This window comes from Seriola lalandi, unplaced genomic scaffold, assembly GCF_002814215.2.
Source record: "Seriola lalandi dorsalis isolate HSWRI2012SDOR001 ecotype SW California unplaced genomic scaffold, Sedor1 jcf7180002054502, whole genome shotgun sequence".
Lineage (NCBI taxonomy): Eukaryota > Metazoa > Chordata > Actinopteri > Carangiformes > Carangidae > Seriola > Seriola lalandi.
This window is the reverse complement of record NW_019525055.1, coordinates 1,458,979-1,484,980: the sequence shown is the minus strand read 5'-3', so window position 1 is coordinate 1,484,980 and position 26,002 is coordinate 1,458,979. Positions and strand designations below refer to the sequence as shown.

At 38.8% G+C, this 26,002-nt stretch overlaps 1 protein-coding gene across 1 annotated transcript in view; it reads right to left on the bottom strand.

Moving 5' to 3' along the window:
- fstl4 (follistatin-like 4) overlaps positions 1 to 26,002 on the bottom strand; it is a gene marked incomplete at its 3' end in the record, with an annotated part of 182,279 nt that overhangs the window by 18,065 nt on the left and 138,212 nt on the right. The window contains exons 5-6 of the mRNA XM_023413083.2: positions 22,693 to 22,883; positions 18,652 to 18,772 (exon numbers count right to left, since the gene is read on the bottom strand). Of these exons, the coding sequence (XP_023268851.1) occupies positions 18,652 to 18,772; positions 22,693 to 22,883 (312 nt within the window). The remainder of the gene's footprint in view (positions 1 to 18,651; positions 18,773 to 22,692; positions 22,884 to 26,002) is intronic.

Here is a 26,002-nt window from a genome sequence, read left to right as displayed (position 1 = left end):
CACACACACACACACACACACACACACACACACAGTAACTCAAACTCATGCTGGCGTGGTGATTATTCATGGGAGGGATATGGGGATGAGCAATCAGCGGCCAGCTCATTAATCACACTGGATGCAGACCCTTAATCTCCTCCACAGGTACAGAGGAATCCTCTGCTGCCGCTCATCATTGCTTCTCTAACTTCCCATTCTTCTCTATCTCACCCTACCTCCTTCTCTCTTCCACCCACCACCTCATTTTCTTTCAGATGCTTTGTTTGCATCCTTGGCTATTTCTCTCTGTCTTTGTCCTTCACAGGGCCTCTCACACTCTCAATATCTCTGTGACTCTGACTATCTGTCAGTGTTCCTTTCCATCTCACTCTTTTCTTTTCTCTCCTGTTTTTAAGCTGTCTCTCTCTCTTCCCTGTTGTTCTACTTTAAGTGCCTTCTTGCCTGGCTGTCTCTCAACTTGCTAGGAAAGCCAAGATGGTGCTTCTTCGCCAGTAGGGCCCCTTAACTAGACAGCGAACAAGTCTTGTTAGGATCACAAAGAGAAGACAGAGAGCAAGCCAGTGGAGGAAGGGTAGAGTAGGAATATGTGTGCAGGAAGGAGTATCTTAAAACAATCTGTTCCAAGCTGTATTAATAAACCAGGAGCAGCAGATTGGCAGGAGATCTGGTTCTGCTTGCTCTCCCTCCTCGGCTGCATGAGCGTTTAGAGAGATTGAAGAAGATTGAGAATACTTCACAGCAGCTGGACACCTACTTGTGTGTTTTGTGTTGGTTAGAAGTTGATGAGAACCATTATTGCTGCATTTCTACTAAATTTAAATAAAATAATAGGAGGTTAGTTTATGGTGAGTGCATGATAATTTGTCAAAATTGCTACTTCTTTTTTTTTTGGCTGAAAAATGACTTCCAGCATTTCCCAGAACAGAACACACAGTGTGATAAGATGGACAGCTAAATTACAAACCTGTCTTTTGAAAAACCACGTTTTAAAAAGCCAGAAAAAAATATTATTATAATGCCTTCACAGGATTATTATAAGATATTTCTCCAGTTTATTGTCTTATTTGAGAGCCACTTCTTGAGTTACGCACTAAAAATAAGCCTGCTGCTTTCAACAATATGTATTACTCAAGGTATCTACCATAGTCCTCCTAGAAGTGCACACTCTCCATGCCATTTAAAGGGAACAATGTCTCCCCCTGCATTATTTAATGACCAATTTTGCAGGAACAGGCTGCTAACAACAGAGCCCGTTTCGGAGGTGGGTGTTGCTGCTAAGCACCTGAACGCATTGTAAGGCGACAGTGGATTTACAGAGGACGAGGCTCAATAATGAACCGGAATCAGTTTGGTAATGAAAGGGGAGAGCTTTCTTTACCGTTTCATTCAGTCCCTAAGGCCGGTAAAATGAGCAGATTAATTGCCTGTCTGGAGGATTCACAGATATGTTTACCTAAGTGGAAGATCTCCAAACTCCAGATACCAACTTTTATTTTAGTAATATACATTCAGTTAGTGTGTTGCTTTACAATCGTGTCTGTCATTTGAGACAGAATCACAAACCTTTGCTGCCCCTTGTCCCTTTAATGCCAAGCCTGTAAATCACCTTGTGCTAATACAGTTGAAAGGAAAGTTACATCAATATTGGCTTTATCACATGTCACACTGCAAGTCATTTTTCCAGAGCTTTCCCAATGTTTCTAATGTTATGACTCCCTAAATTCAAACATGCTGTGACCCACTGGCATTGTCACATTATATTGACTGAGATGAAAGCGAGCGTTTAGGCCGTCATGTCTTTCATGACATTTTTTCTTTTATTAATAGAGCCACAGGACCATGTCTGTGCTTTTTTCAATCTTTCCCTAGAAAAAAAAACCCTTAACCTTTCCAAATTCCTTGAAATTGGAATTTCATATGATGTAACTCAGAAAATATGTGACAATAACAATAAAATAAAGTCAGTTTGTTTTGACTTTTATTTTAAACTGTATTAGCTTGTGAATATTTGGGAACTTTGGTGTGAAAGCTTTTACCTGCGCCAAACTAATAAATATCATTATTGTATATGCAGGTTTTATGTATCCAGTTTGATTCCTAAAAGATATCAAACATTATGAACCATGCAAAAGTAAATATTTGACTCGCAAGCATTACGTGATGCGTCTTGTATAACTTCACCGTCTGTTTCACAATCCATTTAAAAAAATATATGCAGTCTGAAAGAAATGGTAAAAGATGAAGAGTTCATTTAGAGAAATCAAGTTCAAGACAGCTTGGAAAAAATCATATCTTCACACCCTTTGATTTGATAAAAACTGAGGACATTTTAAATCTCAAAGGCCAAAAAAAGTCATCCTGCTCTGAGAGGCTGAATGGAAACAAGCTGACAGTCTGGAGCTAATCTCCCATACTTCATTTGGCCGGATGAAACCCAATTCATTAAAACGATACTCTCATTTGATAGAAGCATAAGATCTCTGACAATCTGGATAATCTTTCATCTTTATGGATAGAGGAAAAGACCGCCCCTCCCCTCTCTCTACTAGCTAGGCCTCCTACTGTAAACTGCAAAGGCATTTTCTGACAGGGTTGGCTAAGTGGGCTTTCTCATTTTAAAACCCCTTCAGCCTTGTGGAGGAGGAGGGTAAGAGAGATTAGTGGCCTGCAGCACAACTCTACACTGCAGGAGTCACAGCTTGACCTGACCTGAGGGTCCGCCTTGATAGAGACAGAATACACAATGATATACTGGGAGCTGAATGTGTGTGTCTCGAATGTATGTGTTTAAATGTGCACGTCTGCATCTTGAGTTATGCACAGGGAGGAATAAAATCTATGCAAGTTTTCTGATGTTCATGCATAAATTAACCAACATCAGTCTGATTAGAGCTGCAGGACAGAGGAATAGAAACACCAATAACTGTCTTTCATGTAGCTCCCATGAGGGCTGTTTTCCAGAGAAACCACTCCAATGTTAAAGGGGTCAATGGACCCTTGAATTCAGACTGGTAAAGTGGTGAGAGCACAACACTGGGTACTGTATTTTGAATTTGATTAGTTATAGTACAATTTAGAGAGGTTATGTTTTTTTTCTTCAGAGAGAGAGAGAGAGGGGAAGAATAAAGAAAAGAAGAGTCTCTATATCCACAGACACAAATGAAACAGTAAGTGAAGAGCATTGTTTCTCTTTCATTTAAACTCAAGTTATTTGCTCTGGTTTTGCACTGAGAGTACACCGTAGTCATCTGTCAGAACTAAAAAGTGCTGTTTTACAGTTTGACAAAGTGAAACCATTTCAGCATAACAGTCCTGTGTGTACATACTTAGATATTTTAAGGTTACTAAACAGCTTTTCTACTATTAAAACTAGGTTGCCCATGCTCACATGTGTTTAAACAATCCATTTAAGATTCTTAAAGTAGAGGCCATGGTAGTAAAAATGCTGTTCATCTATCCTCCCTTGGTGATAAATCTGTACTAGTCCAGTGTACACTCTAGTACATTCTTAGACCTCAGCATCAGTTCTAACACATCACAGAAAACAATAACAATACTACTACTACTAAAAGAGTTTTGGCACCCTTCACTTCGCAATCCAAAATTGATGTAGTTCTGTGTGTAACTCAAAGAAAATAGACTTGATATGTAAAGAAAATGTTTCGGGTTGCTGTACAAGTGAAGTGGAAGTGATGTGTGGTCCATTACAAGGCTGGTCAAGATAACTTTGTAATCAAATCTGTTCAATCAGATACCATGGGGAATGCAGCACTTAAATACAGAACTGAACCAGTACTTTACCAGTCCAGTGGAACAAAAGAGTTGAGTTCACAGGAAAACTAATTTGTTTTGTGTTTAATTGTTTAATATTTTTTTTGGAGTTAAATGTAAATACCATAATGTCTGTTATTTTCACTGAAGAGGTTGAATCTATGTTGAATATGCAGAAACAGAGGCAGGTGATCAGATGATATAAAGTTTGACATTCATTTATTCATGTAAAATTATTGATCCAAGGAGGGTTTGCTGAGAACAACAGTGCTATATATATCATATTTATACAGTTCTAGATGTTCACACCAGCATATTTTGCTTCAAGCAACTGAACAGCTGCACCTTCCTGAACAGCATGTTGCCTGATTCTGGTACCTCACTAGATTTTGGTTGAATAATTTAGCTTCCTAAACGCCTGAGTATATGCCTCTGACCAGCTCAGTAAGCACCTGTGTCACTCATCATCCAGAGTTAGGATGCAATTTAGGAGGGCTGGGCGACATGATGATATATGCTGCGAGTGACGATAAGAAATTAGTTGTACTATCATACTCTTAATATTGTGGTAGCTATCGTTTGAGTGAGTTAGGCTATTATGAGTTGCAATACTGGATTTTCCAATAGCAACTCAATAGTATCTTTTGTTAGACCCCACCATGCCAGGTAAAAACCCACTTCTGTCCATTTTTATACTCCAAGTTTGACACACAGCCTCTTTCTTAGAAAGTTGTAATTGCAAAACCCAAACTGAGTAGTAGCAGTTATCAGAAGTGTACCAAACAGTGGAAATGAGTAAAAGTTAATATAAGTCCAACCTTACAGCTTTTGTTTATTTATATGCATGGGACAGTGCACAATAATCAACATTGACGTTAACATCAATGTAAATGTGCTGAGGTCAGCTCAACAGCTAATTTCCACCGCAGTCCCGACATAACTATAAATGATACTGATAACAAGCATTTTCTATATAATGAAGTTACAATGAAAATAAGTCAGATAGGAAACAAAAAGAAATATACTAAAACACTTTCCTAGCAATGTTAAACTAACAATACAATCAGACAAGTATAACACAACAAACAAGTTGATCTATAAAACCATCAGAATGTAGAGCTCTGAAATAAAATCTATAGAGGAGAGCTAATTTTCCTTTGAGAAAATGCTCCCCAGAGTGTGTCCCTGATATAAATATTAATAGCAGAAACAAAATCAAACTTGGCTCAGGTTTCGGGGTTCTTTACTCTATTGACAAGGGACTTTGTAGAATTATGATTGAGCACTTCTGGATAAATAGTGTTGATTTATCTAATTTACCATCAAGACAATTTGTGGAATTCCAGGAATCCATGCTCAGCTAATTTTACAGTAAGTACATAAAACAACTGGAAAAATGCATTTTTTTGATTAAACTATTACAAATTACTTGTCAAAACCTCTGAATACATGCGTCAGTATGTATGATGTAAAACACTATGTTCTTGCTTCTAAATGGACGCCCACCTTAAATTTACATCTGTTGATAAAGTCTATATCTGTGAGTTAATAACACTAATGCTTTCATAACAGAAACCCTCATTAAAATTTAGGATAATAATAATTGCAATCTGTAGTCCTTGTGGCATAGGGACCACTCACAAAACTGGCTGATCATTTTACTCAAGTGAGGATGTAATAAGTCAGATTTTTTTTTTTGGCTATTAAAAACTTCAGCCATAATTGTGACCATCATGTTCAAAAAAACACCAACTGGAAAGAGAACTCATTCATAGACTGAAGCCTCTTCATATCAGTGGACTGAACCAAGGAGAGGAATTTTTTGAGATAGACTTTTTTATCTGATAAAGATGAGTTTACTTAAACATTCTGATGCTGATTTGAGCAATAAATATTGATTTTCTTGGTGAAACTGAGAAGCATCAGTTGACTGGTACAAATTATCGTTGCTTCTTTCTTTTACACCCTGGTAAAATGTGGGATGATTAATTAGCAGAAAAGCGAACTAAACAGGCATTGTAACATGGTACCATTATAACCACTAACGGGGCTTTTAAAAAGCTGCTGATGAGTTGATGAAGTTGATTAATTGCTCCATATTTTCCCCTGGAGTACTCTCTCTTCCCCCAACCCTCTCTCTCTTTCTCTCTTTACTGTGCAATGAATTACAGGAGAATAAAGTTTGTCTACGCCATGCATAAACCACACTACTAAATTATTATGGATCCTCCAAGCATGACAGGAGTTTTGAAAATAATTATGAAAGTTTCAGGCTAAATTCCTGCATGCTTAATGATTAAACTCTATGTGGGCAGCACAGAGGCTGGAGGGTAGAACTGTCTATTCAAAGTGAAAAGGACATGGGTTTAATCCCCAACTGAGGCTTTTCCATAAGAATCTGACCTCAAGTAACTAGTGACCCATGTGTTTTCAGAAGATAGTATGCTAATGTTTGCCACACACGGACATTAACACTCACAGTGCAGGTGTGAGCAACCTGGCCAAAGGCGTAATTTTTGTCCAGCAACTGCATGCTGAATGACAACACAGAGGCTCTGCCATGGCTGATTCAGAGCTTTTTGTTATGTCAATACCGGAATCAGCGTCCATTATGAGATGTAAAAGATGCAATGTCAGAGAGGACATGGCACCTTTGAATTTGCGTAAAGACTCTTTTTCACAGCTGCGCTCCTCTGTGGTTTTTGACCTCATTTCTTTCTGTTCGAATGTATAAAAAATGTGATGGACCAATAAGCTGTCTGAATAAGCTTAAACAGAAAAGACGCAACTATATTTCAACAACAAACGAGACAATAAGAAGCATCTTTATACCATAGTTACAGGCTGCAACAGCCAATCACAAAACAGGTTGTGAACCTGAAATGCCTGTAGCCACAGAAGTAAAAACCAGCGAGAATTATCTCATCATTAGAGCTCATTCTCCTACACACACATCTTTAAAGAAGGGCATTAGATTAATTATTTTCTTGTGTGTAAAACAAATATTCTTGTCATGTTGCGAGTGATGGGGGAATTTAGCTGCTTCAAACTTTCTAACCAGTGCAGGAGCTGTCTACATGCCACTGCAATCCTCATTGTTGTAGCTGTGTTCCTGACATCAATCTGTCAAACTCAAAAGCTTCTGAGTTTCTTTCTGCATTTCCACTGTGTAGTACAACAACACATCAAGGTGTTCCACATGCGTGTAGCTTGTAACAGGGATTTAGCCTTGTGAACCAAATACAAAAAAACTTCATCTTGGAACAAAGAAGCCTGTGAGCTTTAACCCTCAAGCCAGCTCAGCGCATGTTGTTTGAGAAGACTGGGTTGAATAGGAGCTTGTTGCCACAGGAGATGCTGTGTACTAGCACTCTGCTGGGAGCATGCAACACTGAGCTGAGCCAAAGAATCAGACCACACTCCTGAGAATAAAGACTTTGGAGATATGGGATTACCTGCTCTTCCCCTTCTCTCTCTTGTACACACTTGCTTGAAAATGCTCGACTATTTCAGCTTTGTGAAGCTGTCAAAGCTGCACTTTCAAAGTCTACTGAACAAAAAAATTCTAGCTTTGAAAATTCCTTGAAAGCCACTAAATGATATTGGCTGCTGGTGTGAGGGCTTATACAGGAGTCATGTAATTCTTTTTCAGATATCAGAAGGGTTCCAGTTCACTATGAAAACTTTAAAACAACAATAAACTAGTCTTTCAAGTTTCATTTAGACTGGTTTTCCAACAAATCACCTTCAACTCAACTCCATTGATGTTTCAATACACCTTACCTACAATTGAGGAATATACTATTCAAAGCTTGTGCCCAGTTACAGCGCAGTCCGGTGCAAGTACATGTCCTGGTCATAGTTCAGTTATTTACCCCTACAAGGTGAACAATGATGCAACAAACAAACAAAAAAAAAAAAAGATGCAGTGATTGGACTGATAAAATACAAATCGATTTGGGGGCATCTCGACTAATGATTCCAATTATTGGCATCTAAGGGACTGTCCCAGTAATTTGAGTGTTAGACCTCCTTGAAATCCTCCCTCTAAGTTTTGCCTGACTTTATAGCACCAACAGAGAAGACACAGAGCAAAGCATAGCTGTTTTTTGTGGATTTCTTTCACTACTAATGATGTGTTTGGATACCTGCAGTGGTCCACACATGCAAATATACATTAATGACTTCCTTTATTGCATCTGGACACTTAGACAAACCTGACTAAGCAGGCCTGTGTGCTTTTCGAGAGTGGCAAATTTAACAAATTACACAAATTCACAACTGAAAACAGCCTAATGCTGCCAAACTCTTACTGTCTCTAAGCATCACTGAAGTGCAACTTGACACTTCTTATTCAGGGAGACAAGCAGGAGTATGACTCACTCACTTTCTTCACTGAGTTACTATTTCCCAGATGTGTGTAAAGTTCTTAAAAAGGTGTCCATTCCATCTGCCCTTCATCTGTCCTCTTCGCTGCTAGCTTCAGCTTTGTGGTTATGCCTTCCCCACTCCTCTATTCATCCTCACTCCCTCCTCTCTCCTCCTCCCACTTTGTCAACTCTAATCTCTCATACCCTCCACATCTCCCCCCAGTCGTTACTGCAGCCCCAGACTCTTGGAAACATGTAATTGTGTATTACCTACTCTTGTTTTCTTTCCTCCCCGTAGTCCCTGATTACTCCTTACCCTGCTGCTCTCTCACCCCGACTCTGTGCTCCTCTAGACCTTGGCAAACATGTGGAAACATATAATTATGCATCACCTGCTCCTGTAAATCCTCTCTATCTCTCTCTGTCCTTCTCCTTTCTTGACACTTCTGGCTTCCTCCCAAATCCTATTCTCTCCTTCCTACCTGGTAAACATGTGTAAACAGGCAGCATAGCCAGGTTAACATTAGCATCTTTTTGTGGCTCTCCTGCATTTGTGGTCCTTACTCTAATCACAACACAGTTTCATCCTTTTGAATATGGAGGAACTAAAATGAATAGCCCCTTAGGTGTTTGTTTGGGTTTCGGTTGTGTGAGATTCGGCTGCTTGTGAAATAAGCACTTCAGCTGGGAGCCACCACAGCTAGTCACTTCATTCTCTCTCTCCTTTACCTCGTTCCACTGTCTTTCATCCCTTTATAAGATGTGAGTGTTTGTCGAGTTCAGCTTGGTGACGTCAATACTGGCCTCCGTCCAGCTACAAACAGAGGAGAAATCAACTCTTTCATTAAAAAAAAAAGAAGCTTATCACTATAACCAAGCCATCTGGACCAACTCACTGATGATTTACAAAGAACAGATGTTTACCTGAAGAAAACAACATTCCCTCTGAGTGCATCCACGGGAAATATTTCTTACTCTTTCACACAGAAACGTTGCAACAGCACAGTACCCAAAAGCTGAGGTTATCCAGCCATGACAGATTATGTGGTTGTACTCTAACCTTGTTGGGTTGTCTTGTGTTCTATAAATCTGCTACCATATACTTTCCTTTTTCTCTGCAAAAAGTCACTTTTTCTCGCCCTTTTTCTGCTGTGTTTATCTCCTTTGTTCTGAGAGAACATTTTCAAAGCTGATGAAGGTGGATGCTGGAGGGGATTTTGTTGAGGAGATGAGAGGAGAAAAAGGGGGAAGAGCACCACTCCCATGCAAGCACACACAACCAGAGAGGCAAACACACACACATCCATATAGACACACACTTGTTTGAAATTGCAGAAGGGTGTTAAAATAAGAAAAAGAGAGAGAGAAAGTGGGGATTGTTTCACCAAAGAGGCAAGAGAAAGAGCAAATCAATGGAGGCATGATAATGAATTATTTCCTCGCCAGAGCGGGAGTTAGAGGAGAGAGATAAAAGCAGACCACATGCTGCTCCACTAACAGCCTGGGGGCAGCTGCCTGTGAATTATGGTGCGTTGGAACACACTTGCCGCCCTTGGGACCCATTGGTTGCAAAGGAAAGAGAAAGGAGAAAAAAAATAAGAATAGCTGCAAAGAGATGGGGGGACCAGAAAAGAAATGTTAGAAAGGGTAATAGGTCAAAGCAAAGCCCCTTGAGTCCCTGCAAAGCATGGATTTACATCTCTATGGCTAATTAGAGACGTAAAGATGAAATTAAAGTGGTGGAAATGAGAGAAGGATAGATAGATGAGGGAAATGGAGAAGCAAGGGTGGGGGGCTGCGTTGGATGGGATTATTCAGCATGTGTAATTATGAGAGATATTAGACGTCTGGTGGAACAGTGAGTCTGTCACCAATAAGAAGTCATGTCTTAATGATCCTTACATGATGTTGAAGATGTACTGTGAGATTTTTACAAGAGTGTTTTTCCCTCCCATAACAACATGATCTGCACTTAGAAGGCCTGGATTATTCAGATAGTGTGAGAGCTAGAGACAAATGAATTACAAGTGCAATTTGTACCTCAGTGCACCACGTTCAATGTACCAAAAGCAAACATTAGTCTAACTCTTCTCTTTGTTCTTCCTCAACAAAGACATACCGCTGAGACTATCCCAAATTTAGGTGCTTGATTTGTACTAAGCCTTAACAACTAAAAAAGAGTTGTGGGAAGTTTATCAATATATACTTGAAATATTCAAATATCCTGTTGGTGGCTACATAATGATTTAAATGAGAATTATGGGATACATTAAGACAGAATCTGTGGTTGTAATCTGCTTGTGGCTAATTATTTGAATGTTACCTTATTGCATATATATTGCAAGCAGTACAATGGTAAACTCAACTGAACTTAATAATAGAAAACTCCCTGCAACTCTTACAGCTGTATACATCATCCATCTGTGATGTTAAGTACTTCTTGGTTTACTCACTGTTGTAATTTCGATTTTGGATTTTCTGACGTTTCATCTATTTAATTTATTGATTCGGTATGTTTCCTAAAATTAGTTTCTCTCAGAACACGTCTGAATTCAATATAGCAGTTGTTTTTATGTCAGGTGGAGAAACCATACACAGTAGTACAATAAGAGCAACAGGGCAAATTTTACCAGTTGAGAAGCTATAGAAATATAATTGTGCTCCTTCTACTGTAGCATCTTGCCTTGTATTTGGTTTTGTAGGGGCTGACAACAAATCTAAAGACTGTTAAGATAAGATTTTGGTCAACTTTCATAAGATTTCAAAATATTTCATAATGTGACATTATGAAGGTCTGGCCAAGCAACCATAGAAATATGAAAAAAGGAAAGTTACACCGTTAGAAGTGAAGTACACCATGAAAAGCTTTTTATTTCCTACAAAGATTGTTTTGGGTTTATTTTCAATGTAATAAGCACTTTCAACGTCTGTGTAATTGGCTACTGGGAAAGACAGCAGCTGTCTCTCTATATTTCAGGCTAATTTACTGATCCATATTAGCTTGTGCATAAGCAAGTGCATGTCTTCTCATAGGAAAGGTAGGCTGGTAGTATGGCTTGAGATACTGTCCCCTCATATGTTTGACTGATGTCTGCACAGCAGAAGGTACTGTATTTGTCTGGACAAAGTGTTTCTGAGGAAGACTGAAAATCACCGAATGCTAATATATAACCTTTCCAGTAACCGAGAACATCAGCAAGGGCATGAGTGAGATATTTGTTGACACTAGCCATGATAAGAGCAACAACTCTGGAGTGTTAATTCCTTCAGTTTTTAAAAAAAATAATCAAAAACATGAAAAAAATATTAAAAACAAAATATCTGATGGATACAAGAAGAATAATCTCTGTGTCTGACAGCCAGAAGTTGTTTATGCTTGAAAAACCCATAACGAAATGAACAAAGGAAAACTACAGTCTGGGCCAATTCTCATTCCCTGGTGTTTTTTCTTTTATTATTAATACAAAATAAAGGCTATAAATATGCAGCTAAGTTTCCCTACAAATATTGTTAACACTGAATTTACATGCTGTGCTCAATTTACATTTCATTTTTCCTTTTCCTCTGCTCTCCTCTCCTTATGTTCCCCACTCATACGCACTAAAGATGTCCACCTGCCTGCAGTGTGTGCACTCTGGGGTAATATAACCCTGTATCTCACACCCTGCACGTCTCATCCTTAATTGTTGATCATGTGCAGTGTTCATATTGCTTACTTTACTGTAGCTCTTCTTTACTGTCACTATTCTGTATCTCCTCTCCTCTCCTGTATTAGCGGCATCAACTAAGTGTTGCACTAAATAAATGATTCAGGGATTAAACAGACAGCCACAGTTGCTATGACAACTCACTGGGCATCTCTCACTATTGCATTCAGAACAGACTGCTGGATGACCACTGGCTGTACGGTGAGTATGTGTGCAACTGAATGTGTAACAGACATGCATGTGTACAAATGTGAGTGCCTGTATGTGTGAGGTAATTATGCAGAAGTGAAAATTTACTTTGCTGCTGGCCATGTGGTTTTATGTTGGTAAGATATGTTTAAGAGGAAGTGGCTAAAAATAAATGATTAATGTGAGAGATGAAGCTGTAGCAGTTAAACAAAAATACTTTTGTGCAGTTTAAAATAATACTCCAGGATGTCAACATACAGATAAATATACATTTTAGCACTTTATATTTATGATTGATGTAACTTAAGATTGATTAAGATTGATTTATAATGTATGTATGCAATGAAAATAGTTATATTTACTGCTTTCAATAGACAATGCCGGCCAGGTGTTTGGCTAAATAGTGTTTCACATTAACTAATGTGTTTTTTTAAGTGGCAGTAGTGATTTGTTTGGATTACAAACGAGATCTAAGTGGTTACTGTGAGCTACAATATGCCTGATTACACAGTGATACCTATAGGACACTAAAGTTGTGTTTGACTTTGATTAAAAATCCCTTTACCTCTGCCTTCCATGAAAACAATGTATTTTTAATTGTTACCTCAGTATGGGTAAAGAAAACAATTGTTAAAAAAAAAAAAAATCAATCTCTCTCTCTCAGTGCAGCATGGAAGAAGTGGGACCAAAGCCTCAACACTCCCTTACCTGTTACTGCAGTTACTGCAGACACTGGGTAATTACCCAGGAATAGAGACGACACTTGGAAAGTGCCAGAAAGCCCCTTATACACACCAGCAATTAGCTGTAAAGGTCCATTGAGCAGTAATGAGGCATAAGGCACTGGCTAGGGGAGGCAGGGAAAGGAAAGAAGAGGAGAGGAGAGGAGAGGAGAGGAGAGGAGAGGAAAGGAAATGAAAGGAAAGATAAAAGCAAAAGACAAGTGTTGAAAGCAGGTGAAGGAAAAAAATGAGGGGAGGGGTGGCAAAAAGACAAGGATATGTTGGAGACAACATGGACAGGAAACAATGGAAAGCAGGGAAGAGGAGAAGGGGGAGGGAATGTTATTGTACGTGTGTAGAAGGAACCTCCAAGACCTCCCCTTCAAAGTCACTTTGTTGTTAAGAGCTTAGCTGGAGGTCTCTCGCCCACTTGGCTGTCAGAGAACAACAGGCTCCCCTTGTAAAAGTGATATCTGATCTCAGAGAGATCATTCGTGCAGATTAAGGGCAAACTTGAGTAACATGAAAGATCAAACCTTGACGGGAGCTGCCGGGCAGCCACACAAAGATATTATCTTGCTGCAGAGGAATCAGGGCTCTCTTCAAGCTTCTGGATACTTACAAGGTGCAACATGGAGACAGAACCCAGCAGGAAAAATATTTCAATCTAATGCAGCTGCTGGATTTCTGTTCTACACAAAGAAATCTTTCATGTGTGATTTCAGTTTTTCTGTAAGTGCGGTTCTGAAATTATTAGTTAATTAATTAAAAATTGTCTTTCAGTACGAGCTTCATCCCCTCGCCATGGCAACTCTGAATACCGCGTTGGTTATAGACGTACACTTACCCATGTGCTTATCTATTTCTGACTGTATATGTATGGATGTACATAGATGTTTCAAGTGGGTGTCCCTGAGTGTGTGCACTGCACAGATACATCTATGATCCACAGGAAGGCATAATGCACACATGTTAGAAACAAATTTTACCCTTGGTAATAATATGGTATCTATGATAATAACATTATCTAGTATTTTTGTCAATTAAAGTTTTAATAACATGCCATGTGTGAATAAGATAATTTATTCATAGTTTGGTCACAGTTCCACAAATTTAAAGATGTGATTACCCTCAGTTTATCATCATTGTAAATTAACACAGTTGAGTTTCTGGTTTTTTTTTCCTTTGCTATTTCAAGGCTACAGTTTGGTGTCTTCATTTGACATTTAATTGAATGTACAATCTATCAATTAAATGGGAAATGAGTAAACTGTACAAAGACTTGTAGGTTTTTCTAGAATTTTGCCATACACGCAAAACCCGTTGACCTTTATCTGACCCCGGCAGCTAATTTTCTGCCATAAACTGACCAATTACAACCATTTCATTTTCATTCCACTATTTCCAGATTCTCTCATTTTCAATTTCATTTCTCTAGCTGGGCTTTCCCCTCCAGAGTGAATAAGAGGCTCTTCTTTCACCACTGGCTCTTCTCTCCTTATCTTCCCTCCCCCACCCTTCTCAGAATCCCTTCCTCTCTCCATGATACTCTCCTTTCTCCTCCTCCTCCATTTCATCCTCACTTCTCCTCCTCATACACCTCCTCGCTTCCATCTCTGCTTCTTCACCCTCATGATTAATTAGTCAGACATGCTGAGTGGCCCTGCCAGTGCAGCTCTGCATCTCCATATAATTCCACTATTAACTGGAGTCATGGAAAACAAATGGACTCAGAGTGGAGTAAGAATGATGATAAAAATGAAGTGACCAAGCAGAGGGGAAGAAATGCACGTGTGAAAAAGATGGAGGAACAATGGAACAAGGACAAACTAGCCCAGTCCTACATGCCCACCAGCTGTTAAGAAAAACACCTCTAGTTAGCACCTTTACAGCTAATGGTTCTGTTAACATAACTGTATAGTTAAACGCTCAGCTATATCTCTATTAGGTCCAATAAGCAAACTTAAACTTCATGAACTCAGACACCTTCACAGATATCAAAATACTAGAGAAAAAAAGATCATTCGCTGAAAATGGAGTTCGTTTGCTGATCAAAGTGATGACTTTCAGGTACATTATAAAGATTATAACCACAAACTTTTCAGACAGCAATGTCAGCACATGATGATGGCCAAAAAAATTATAACAGAAAGATTAAGAGTAACAAAAAGTCATTATCTTCTCCTTCCCTTTTCTTCTCATCTGTTCTTTTAAAACTTCCCACCATCCTCCTGCTGTCTTTCTGCTGCTGCCGCCCTGCTGCTTTCTTCTCACATGTCGTCTTTCTTCTGGTGTTTTTTTCCTTTGCTCCTCTGTTGCGCTCCCAATTTGCTGGCTTACCGACCCAAAGTCAATCATGAAGATTTAGTAAAATAAACAAGCTGGTGCTGACATAGGAGCAGGGCTCCTGGGTATTAGTTTGAATTCATGACTATAATTGTTTATCTTTGTTGTGCTGCTTTCATGCTGATCTCTGCAGGATGTGGAGGGTCTCCAACAGTCCCAAAGTTTCTGCATTTAAGTAAAGACAACTTCTTAAGTTTTTGACCATAATCACACTAAGACCTTTAGTTTAAGGCAGTAAATTGGAGGAGTAATGGCCAATAATGCCACAGTAGTGAGCCGAACCTGATGTGTTATGAAATCCGCTGTCTTTGTCTTTCCCAACTCCGTGCTGCTTTCCAATGCAAGCAGTGACCTCTACCTTGTCGCCATAATGACACATGGTCTACTGGAGGTGTATGCATTGAATGCATATACTGTACCGACTGTGATGAACTACAGATACTGTGGGAAAGCCAGTGTTACGAAGTGCAGTGAGACTATCTCAGACGATACATTTACAAAAGATTACTCATCATACAAAATGCACATGCAGTCCATGTATCACCTCTGGGCAGCTTCATATATTACACATGCATCCTCAAAGGAGCTCTGACCTTGTGTGACTGTGTATGTTACATCTGCAGGCTACAGATATCTCTCAACAAGCTTGCTCACCTATCAGCTGTTGTGCTAATGTGCTGTTGTCTTTTTCCGACCAGTTAATGTGATTCATTTTGGCTATGGCAACAGCACCGACGTCCGCAAAGCAAATTCCTGCACATGTATTACTATGCAGTTATTGTGTACAGTGGTTCTAATTTGGATACAAAGGGCACATGTACAATCCATCCACTCCTACATAATGTTCACACTGTAATACATCTTCGGAAAATAGAACCCAGTGAAACCGTACAGCACAAGGAAACTACAGAGCTGATTTAAAGTCATTATGCCCTTATCTCTGTCCTGCAATATGCTCTATGGCAAAGAAAAGGTTGGTTATTCACTTCTGCTGTAGCATAGAACTAGAGGTCGTTCTTTTTCCGGCTTTACTGAACTAAACATCATCATCCAGAAATGCCAAGTGTTCTCTCTGTCCAGCAGCAGTAGATCTCCCCTGTGTGTTTTGGACTGTTGGTCAGACAAAAGCAGCAATCTATAGCCATCACATTTGGCTCTGGGAACTTGTGATAGACATTTGTCACTAATTAAAAAGTAAAAAAAAAAAAACAAGATTAAACAACTTATAATGTATACAATAATTAAAATAATAATAGGTTGCAGCTTGAGTAGAATACAAAATGTAGAGTTACATACTGGGAATGCAACTGTGAAATCACTGACAAGCACTACAAATACATGATTTAGTTAAGTGAGTTATCAGTTTTTTTCAAGACTTAAGATTAATTCATTAATTATAAACGACCATGAATGCTATAAAAAACAACATGTATAGTATTTTGGAATAAATAAATGTAGGGGTTCCAAATGTTTTTTCTTGTACCGTACACTCCAAAGTAGCCACAATACCTGATAAGATAATACCAATAACTATCATGCTGTGACTTACAAAGCTGATTATATAGGAATTAAAGATTTTGTGGTTGTACTGATTGGGTCAGAAACTGCTTGTAAATGTATGTGACACAGATATATATGTGATTGTCATCTCCCAGTTATTGCCAGTAATCTTTAAGACGACATCAGTCATATTCAGTTAGCATGATTCTATCATTATAATTATGAATCCATACATTTTGAGGAAGAAATAGGTTTTTAAAAAGACTCTACTTAACAGAGGTGCAAAGGAGGCAGTCAAGAAAAGCAAAAACAAGTGTGTGAAAACAACCTGCTGGGCTTGTAAAAGGTAGAATAAGGGTGAAAAAAATCAATAAGAATGCAATCATTTCAAGGAGTACTCTCCAAGCATATTCCCCTCTATTCAATTTGTGGTAAAAATAAAAAATAGATCTGGGTGGCAACAGAATGGAGCTTTGTAAAGCGGTGTGCTTGTCAAGGTTTATACGTTAAATAAAGCAAAGACAACAGAGGGGGCAAAACAACAATCAGCCTTTCTTAACAGCACAAGTTCAGTGACTGTGGGAGCTACAATGAATCTGGAGTTATCTTCTTGGGAAATGGCCAAAGGATTTTTATTCTTACATCAAAGCTGCAGAACACAAAAAATATCAACAGAGGAGAACCATGAAAACTTAAGGAGAATTGCTGAGTACACTTCCTACTGCTGCGCTTTGAGTTATAGGGTTTCCAAACATGACTAAAGCTGTATTTCAGCTGAGATCAGACAACCAGCTTGACGCTAAAGTATCACCCGTGGCAAAAAAACTTTCTCACATCATTTAGGTGTATTATTCCTATTCTATTTTCCAAGCTTATGACCATATTGTAAGTTTCCACCCTGCTAAACACACCTGTGATTCCTGGCTGCTCTCCTTCCCAGACCGCTCATTGGGGACATCACTGATTGCATCCAAAAAAACACACACAATACACAGACTCACCTGCACTTATACACACACACACTTACATGCAAACTTGCACAATTCAACACCATCAACATTATCCAGAACACCAGATGCGCCACTCAAAATTAATTACTCCCCCTTGATGTTGCCCGTTCTGCAGCCCAACAGTTAACCTTGAGCATCATCTGATCAATAGCTTGTTTTATTGCTCCCAACCCACTCCTTCAACTACTTGTCAAACATAAAATGCATTGACAAACGCATCCTAAAACCTGCAGGCAGGCCTGTAGGTAAATAGGTACCAAGAGATCTGCTCACTGCCCATCTGGAAGGTGAAGGGAGTGTAACCAAGTAATGGCAGGATCGTTCCCACTAAAACCAGTCATTAGCAGGCTAAATAAGTGCTGAGGCTTAATGGACCCGCACAGGCTGAAGGTACAGCCTTAGAAATGGCCACCTGCCACAGTTGACTGCTGGATTCATCAGCTTCATCAGATTTTATCATCGTTTTGGGTTCAGATATAGGTTATTTGACTGCAGTTCAAGCACAAGATGGAAGAGGAAAAGAAGTTTGAAAACAAGAGTTGCAGAAGGTTGCCATGGCATCCAGGAGTTTTGATGGTGATGCTACAGTAACATTATCGGTGGAATTCTGATTATTGGTCTTAATAAGGTGAAATCTGCTTGTGCTCTCAGCTGCTGCTCAGCCGAAACCCCAAAGGCTATTATGGCTGTTCCAGATGCTATAATCATAGCTGGGTCTGGGCACATGGGCTAGTGTGTAATTATCAATTTATCTGTGGCTGAAACACTTTTATCCTGATGTGGAGAGGCTGAGGGCTGAGTCCTGGGAGGACTCCAGTTTCTAAATAGTGGTGACAGTGAGCTGTGTTTTTAGGTTTTAAAAGCATGGGTGACGTATTTATTTCACTGTTTGTCAACTAAAACAAACAAGTTCAATGTTTTATTAACAGAAAATGTAGATAGGTTAACTTGGTCTTTGGCACAAATAGTTTGAGGAAAAATCGACAAAAATGAAAGGGGAGACTGACACTAATGGACAGAAAAAGAGACTTACGGAAAGCTGTATAGAACTCATGCAGGCTGAGGTGTCCGTCGTTGTTGTAGTCGTCGTAACGCAGCAGGTCCTGCATGGTGCACTCCAACAGGCTGTCCTCGAGGTGCTCCTTCATGGAGATCTAACACACACACACACACACACACACACACACACACACAGGATGTGTTAAATCATATATCAGAACAAAAAAATGTCTTCCTTAAAACAAACAAAAAAAAAAAATATATAGATACAAGCAATTATCCTACATAGCTACAAAATCTAAATTTCCACACCTTATCATAGCCTTACTTATCATTTCTCTCTTTCCTTCATCTTCTTTTTTTTACTCTAAGCTATCTTCTGTAAGATAGACCCACATTATGCACATTCAATATTAATGTAAATCTGACATTTTGGAGATACCACACACATTTAACATTTCAGTATTCTTCTAATAGTGTAGCCTTAGCACTTCTTGTGAATATAAACAGCTGCGCTCAGCCTGTCCCCTAAAGTAACCCAATAGGGAGAATCAAAAGATCCTCCATGTAATTACAACTGTACATCTGCCTACATTCTGTATTTTACATATTTGAGTTATTATGTATTATCTAAATTAGACTTCTGCTGCTCTCTGTTACAAAAAGATATAACGTAATTCTCATGAATGCTTTCACATTTTGCTGTTCCAAGTGGTACAAGAAGTGATCAATGAGTGTCCAACAAAAATAAATTGCCTGAGTGAATATAATTATCGTTATAAGCAATGTCTAACATGAGCTTTTCATTCCACCGACAAAGAGAATAAGATTTCCTTTAGAAGGAAAACGCCTCATGTATATAAACACCTGAATCACAGAAACTGGCTCATTCTGAGAGTAATTACACCCTGTTTAAAAGGAATGAGTTAAATATGTAATCTGTCATTTAAGTGCTGTCTCTGATTACTTTCCATTTTAAGAATACCTCTCTCTTGTTGCTTACACTTGCGTATTCTGCCGCTGAGTTAATTCATAGACGTTCCCCTGGGAAGACGCACCACTCTCGCCCCCACTGTTTGTCATTTATGAGCCCTCTCTCCCACTTTAATGGTGCATCTTTCTCAGGGGAGCCATCTTTGAATAGGTGATGTTAAGCAGTTTTATGGAGATAAACAGAAAACCCAGCTTCTGTTCAAAAATTCCACTTGCACTATATTGTGTAAAAGAAACCATCTTCTACAAAAGCATAAAAGTGGCAAACTCTCAATGCAAATCTTTGTCAAAAGGCTTCTCATGCTAGAAAGCCAGATTCTGTGTTTATGTGATTGAAAAGCATTTAAGCACGACGTCTCACCTTATTATTTTATCCATATCATTTTATTCTTGTGGTAATTTTCAATTAAGGAAAATATACCTGGCCAAATTAAAAATAACAACAAAAGTATCCACTGTAAAGTAAATTAATGTGTCTACATACAGTATATGTAGAAAATGTACAGATACTCTAGGGAAACAAAATAATGTTTGTGGCCTTCACAAGATTTCAGAGATACTGTGCTAGTGAACACTCATTTAGGGATTTGTGGTTCACAAGACCAATCATCTAGGTTCAAACCAAGCTTCATTTATTTAAAGAGTCAAAGTGTTTTTAGATGTCTATGTTAGATACAGCTGGGGTTTCACAGCATTTAAATGGCTTTTTCATTGTGAAGAAGGTCTTAACTACATGAAATTTGAAATACAGTATACAAAATAGTATACACAATCACATTTGGCCTTGTTTTAAAGTCCCTGCACACCCACACAGGTGTTTTCAAACACTGGCTGGACCTACAGGGAATTATGTGAATGATGGAAGATACCCACTTAACTTGACAAACTCAGACTGTTGAAGCTTCATATTAGTTCCAGGTAAACAGCATGTGTTTTGTTGTCAGCTAGATATAATCTGTGTAGTTTCAGGTTTATTTGTCCATTCATTGACTCAGAATTCAGGCTAAAGACACTTGCCTTTGAACAATGTAAATATATTTTATTTTTCTACTCCATGAACAGAGCTGAAATCTCAGGAGGAAAACAACTCTGAGTCAGCAGCTGAGTCAATGTGAGCCTTCCAGGCCGACAGCAGGTCTATATTAGATTTTACTCACCAAATGTGAGTAAGGCAGGTCTATCAAAATGCACAGATAGATCAAATTAAACCGCTCACACTGCTGGTTCTCTATGATAAATAAAAATTTGAGCCACAATGAGACCACTATTGCTAATAATGTCACAATACAAAATCAGATTTTAAGTATTTATTAAGATTTATCAAGATTAAGATTTAATTTATTAAAAAAATGTTTGTTTAAATAAATTGTTAAATTGTTTTTAGGCCAAAATAGGATAGTGGTTTTCAAACTGGGGGGCTGAGGATGACCAGAGGAAAAATATGGAGAGAAACTAAGTTGAATGAATATGATTTATTTAGGGAAAATAAACAAGAGTTTGCTGATGCAATTGTGCTGACTTTTATTTGACTAAAATTCAACATGGATACTTTGTTTATTTATTAGCTGCTTCCCCTATTATTGTTAATGATTGATAAAAAGTTTGAGGTGGGGTAGGGTGGGGTGGCGTGAACTTTTTTCAGCTTCTGAAGGGGGTTATACCAGAAAAAGTTGTTAAACTGTGTTAAGAATATTACGAGGTAAGTCCCATGTTTAATTCCGGCAGCTATGATTTCCGAGCCTACAAATATAGCCCCTGTGCTTGCTCATCTCCTCCAATTGATTCTATATGGAGCTGCACATGTGACATGGCAGATTAAGGGATGTGACAAAATTTTTTTCTCTTGTTACTGCCTACAGCAGACTGCACCCATGTGTTCACTGACTCAAGAGTGATCTGTCCTTGGGTATTTGAATAATATATTTCAAACCCGAAGTACAGGACTTTACCCTCTGAGCCCATCTGTGACACTACACACATCTCAGACTGAGACCGTCTGGAAGGATGACTGAAATTCATCTGTGAATTCCTTTGATTCTTAAAAGCATTATCTCGCTGAATTTATGAATTCCTACAGAATAAGAATGTCTTATCTAAAGACTTCCTGGCAGCATGTCAGCATTCGTAATTGCCAGCTGTGATTGATCAAAATCTTTTCTTGGATCTTTAATGCAGTTCTGCCAGAAAAGGTTTTTAATATTTATTTCTGCTGCTAGAACTAGGCCAAGAATCACTCAATATTTTTAACTTTAAAAGGGGACAAAGTGTGTTGTCACTTACAACCAAAGTGAGATGACAAAAGATTAATTAATGTGGCATTTTTGAGACTATATTTAGTTGCAATTTTTTCTTTGCCATCCACCCTTTCAATTTCCACATATTAAGAAAAAGCTACAGCACAATTAAAATATTACATATGACAATTCTTCCTGTCGCAGTGACTCTAACATGGCTCACTACATTCTAGCAGAAGTCTAATTAACACTCATCTCTGCTACCAGATGACACCCACAATAATTTCATTTCCTCATCCTGCAAATATCAATGCCAATCCTCTCTACACTCCCCCGACTATTTCCCATCAGATTCTAATGGGAAGATAACCTCAGTAAACGTTTTTCATTGTTAAATACATTCCAGCCACAATTCACTCACTGCACTTCATAGTTTGACCACATGGTCTTCAACATTCTGTAATAACTCTAGAGGAGAAAAGCACAAAAGGAGGAAAAATCTTGTTGTCCAATGTGAGCTGGGATGGGCTCACATTTAAAGCGTAAAAGATCTCATTAAATACAACAAAAGACAAAATGTCTTGGATGGAAATCTGTGTATTTGTTGATGCCACACTTATATATTAAAATTTAAGGTAATAATTCAGGAAAAACTGCTCCAAATATAAATGGTATTTTAATCAACACACTCAATAATCCTCAAAATAATTTCACGAATCAATTAACTTCATACAAAGTGCAGTAAACAAACCATTTGGTGTGGCCACCCAAACTAACTAATGCTTGTAGCTACAAAGTTGTAATTTTATCTGCCCATCCATGCATTTATCTTATTATTCGATACCCACCTTTTCCAGCTCATCACTGACCAGCCGGCTGTCCTTGTTCACATCCAGGTATTTGAACATGGTGTCCACCAGTGCTCTCTTCTCCTCCATGTCTCTCTGCTGGCTCTGCTCTCCAGTCTTCAGCACTTTAGGTTGCATATCCAGCAGCATGTTCTTCAGCTTGTTGTACTCTGACATGGTGCATGCATTGACTGCAAGAGCAAACACACAGATATGGAAGAAAAGACATTTGATTAACCTCAATTATATAAACCAAATCCTTTGGCTTGAGGCTGTAAATTGGATTTAATGTGTTTATGTGTTTTATAGAGGGAAGAGAGGAAAAGAGGGCAAGAGGGATAGATAATGTGTGTATTTGTGCGTGTGTGTGTGTGTGTCTTTGAGTGTTTACTCATTTAAAATGTTAGTTTTTGTTTGCATAATTTGTCTGACAGCTTTTCGGTGCAGGGGGTCCAATTAATTACAAGTAATCCTTGAATCCACATGAAAACAAAAGGTAAATATCCTCATTTAGAACCTCTCAAGCTTCTTGTCCTTCTTTGCTATAGGATTAGAGCTCGTTTCAAACCAGACTTGTTGTCTAGCTCTCGATTCTCTGCAAGGTTCTGCCTGATGAGGACGCGCAGAGGAAAAGAGAGACAACAAATTAATCACAGGCAGCAATCGGCATTTATTCTTCACACTTGAAATCAATAATTATGCAAAACAAGTCTGTCACATGCTGTGAGGGACGTGATACTAATGGAGAGCAGGAATGCAAATAAGCACGAGACTGAGTGAGAAGACGAGGTTTTCCTTATCTTTTGTCTTGTGTCCCTCCTTTCCTTTATCACCTGAGCTGATTGACAACATGAGATGTTGATAGGAGGGCGGGAGGGAACAAGGCATACATGCAACTCAGAAACATGTTGATGAGACAATGAAATATGAAAAAAACTTTCACATGAATAAAACATTAGCCGACGTCTCTGCCCAATCACTGCAGAGCAGGAGACCCCCCACTGAAAATACATGGGAATGGATTTGCCTCATTGCCCAATCTCCTCCAATAACTCAACAACTATCAAAGCTAACAAATGCAAAATAAGGGGGGAGACGACCAACCTGAAAAAAGACTCTAAAAGTTTAGTCTCAGCATCTCCTTTTGCTCCGAAACCCGTAGCAGTGGGGAGCACTGCCAAAGCATATTTACAGTTGTTAGCAAAACTGTCACTGTAGCAAAGTCAGCAAGGGTTCAGCTAGGCCACAACAGAAAGACAATGTCTCCTGCTGAGGTACTCCATGTTAAAGTACATACATACATTAAAGATGCACATATTTTTACACTTATGCATAAGCACGCACGCACAAGCACGCATGCACAAGCACGCACGCACAAGCATGCGTAAACACACAAACACACACACACACACACACACACAGTGTTTCCTGGTGTGCAAAATATCTCATTTTAAAGGAAAGCTCAGGGTGACCCATGATTAAGTCCTAAACAAAAGACTGCGTGTTCTTTCTAAAGTGGTTGACACCAGGACAGTGAGCAAGGCAACAGCGAAGAAGAAAAAAAACATAACTTGTTTTCATTACACGTACTGCCCTGTGTGTTTAAAATGGCATTCAAGCTTGAAACATTCAGATGTGTGACAAATTAAAAGAAAACCAACATAAAGACTGCCAGAAGAGATTTAATGCACGCTGCTGTGGGTGTAACCTTCACAAAGGGATTTTAGCTGTGGTTACTATACCAGACCTCAACCTCAGGGATAGATTAGATAAAGATTATAAACTCATATGGGTCATTTTGGAAGGTAATGACAACAACCTACTTTCTTGTTTAGGTGTGAAAACGGAGAGATCTCTGCTCTCAAGCTACTATTATTATTATTATTATTACACACACACACACACACACACACACAAATGTCTCAACATTGCCAACCCTTCTGCTACAACACCAAGACTCACAAACCCACAAAGCAAAGACTCAGTGCACTCTTCTCTACAAGCAGGCAGTCAAGTCAAGGTCTTGGCTAAATCCATGTTCAATGTTATTCCTGCGAGGGGAATGAGGCGTGAGAAGGATCAGACATGAGGGATCATCACCTAAATGTCATCCCTGTCCCTGTTCTGGAAGGACAGAAATAAATTAACACCCCCATGCTGATTTAGATCTTGTCATATATGGAGAGAACAATCCTCTCTTTGCTCAGACTCACTCTGCCCCCGCAAATATCTATTCAGAGGGAAAAATATTATGAAAAGACACTTGAAAGGAAATTCTACTGTCTTACATGTATAAAAAATTTATATTTTAAAGGAAATTAAAAGACTTGTGTAAGAGGAAACGTTGCAGCAATGAAGGAGGTTTTGTTAAGGGCATAAATAAATTTAATGAACTAATCTAATGACCTTGTTACCTCTCCAGGCACATCTTTTATCTTCAGTCAATGTTACACCTTTATGTTACAGTGAATCTTTGCTGGAACGAATGTCCTTTGATTCTCTTTCTGCTGAGTGCAGCAGCTGCGGCAGTGGCAGAGAAATATCTGTCTGTATTACAGTGCATCCACCCTTGACTCTAACACTGTTTTATTGTTCTAGAGGGACTAGGACTCTCTTTATTGCCCGTTTGAAATGTTAGCTGCTTAAGTGAGTGATCCGAAGCTGCTCGCACCATGGACGCCCAATGTCCCGGAGATCGAGCTCCTCCCCACTGCTCAGAGCATCCTCCACACTCGCACTTTATAAATGTCAGGCAGGGGAAAACAAACAGAAGCAGAGAAGAAAGTCCCCGTCATGCTGAAGGGAATGCACTGAATGAGACGACAAAAAGTCACAGACATTTAAAGGGGGTATATCTATGAAAGGTTAAAAAAAAAAGGGAAAAAGAAAAGAAAATATAATACTCTCTGTATTACGAAATGTGACTGTAACCAAGTACATCAATGTGACTTTTTTTAAATAGGATAAATTCTACTATGGCAAATTTAACTAATAGCAGTCCAAATGTTGCCACGCTCTCCAGTGGTGAGAGATAAGGATGTAGTGCTGATGAACAACAAAAAAACAGGGCTTCTCAGCTTCTTGTTGTTTGAGTACAAGTTTCGACCCTAAAATCTGTGTGAAAAGTCAAGATCAAATTTGCAGTGTGACATTCTGCATTTTAACTATTTATTAGTTAATTGATACCATTGTGGAATAACCAGTAGCTCATTTATAAATGTTTCTCTTTCCTTTCTAATACCAGAAGTAATTTCAGAACTTCAGAGACGCGCTTTTGATGTTAAATGTAAACAGAGAATACAACAAAACA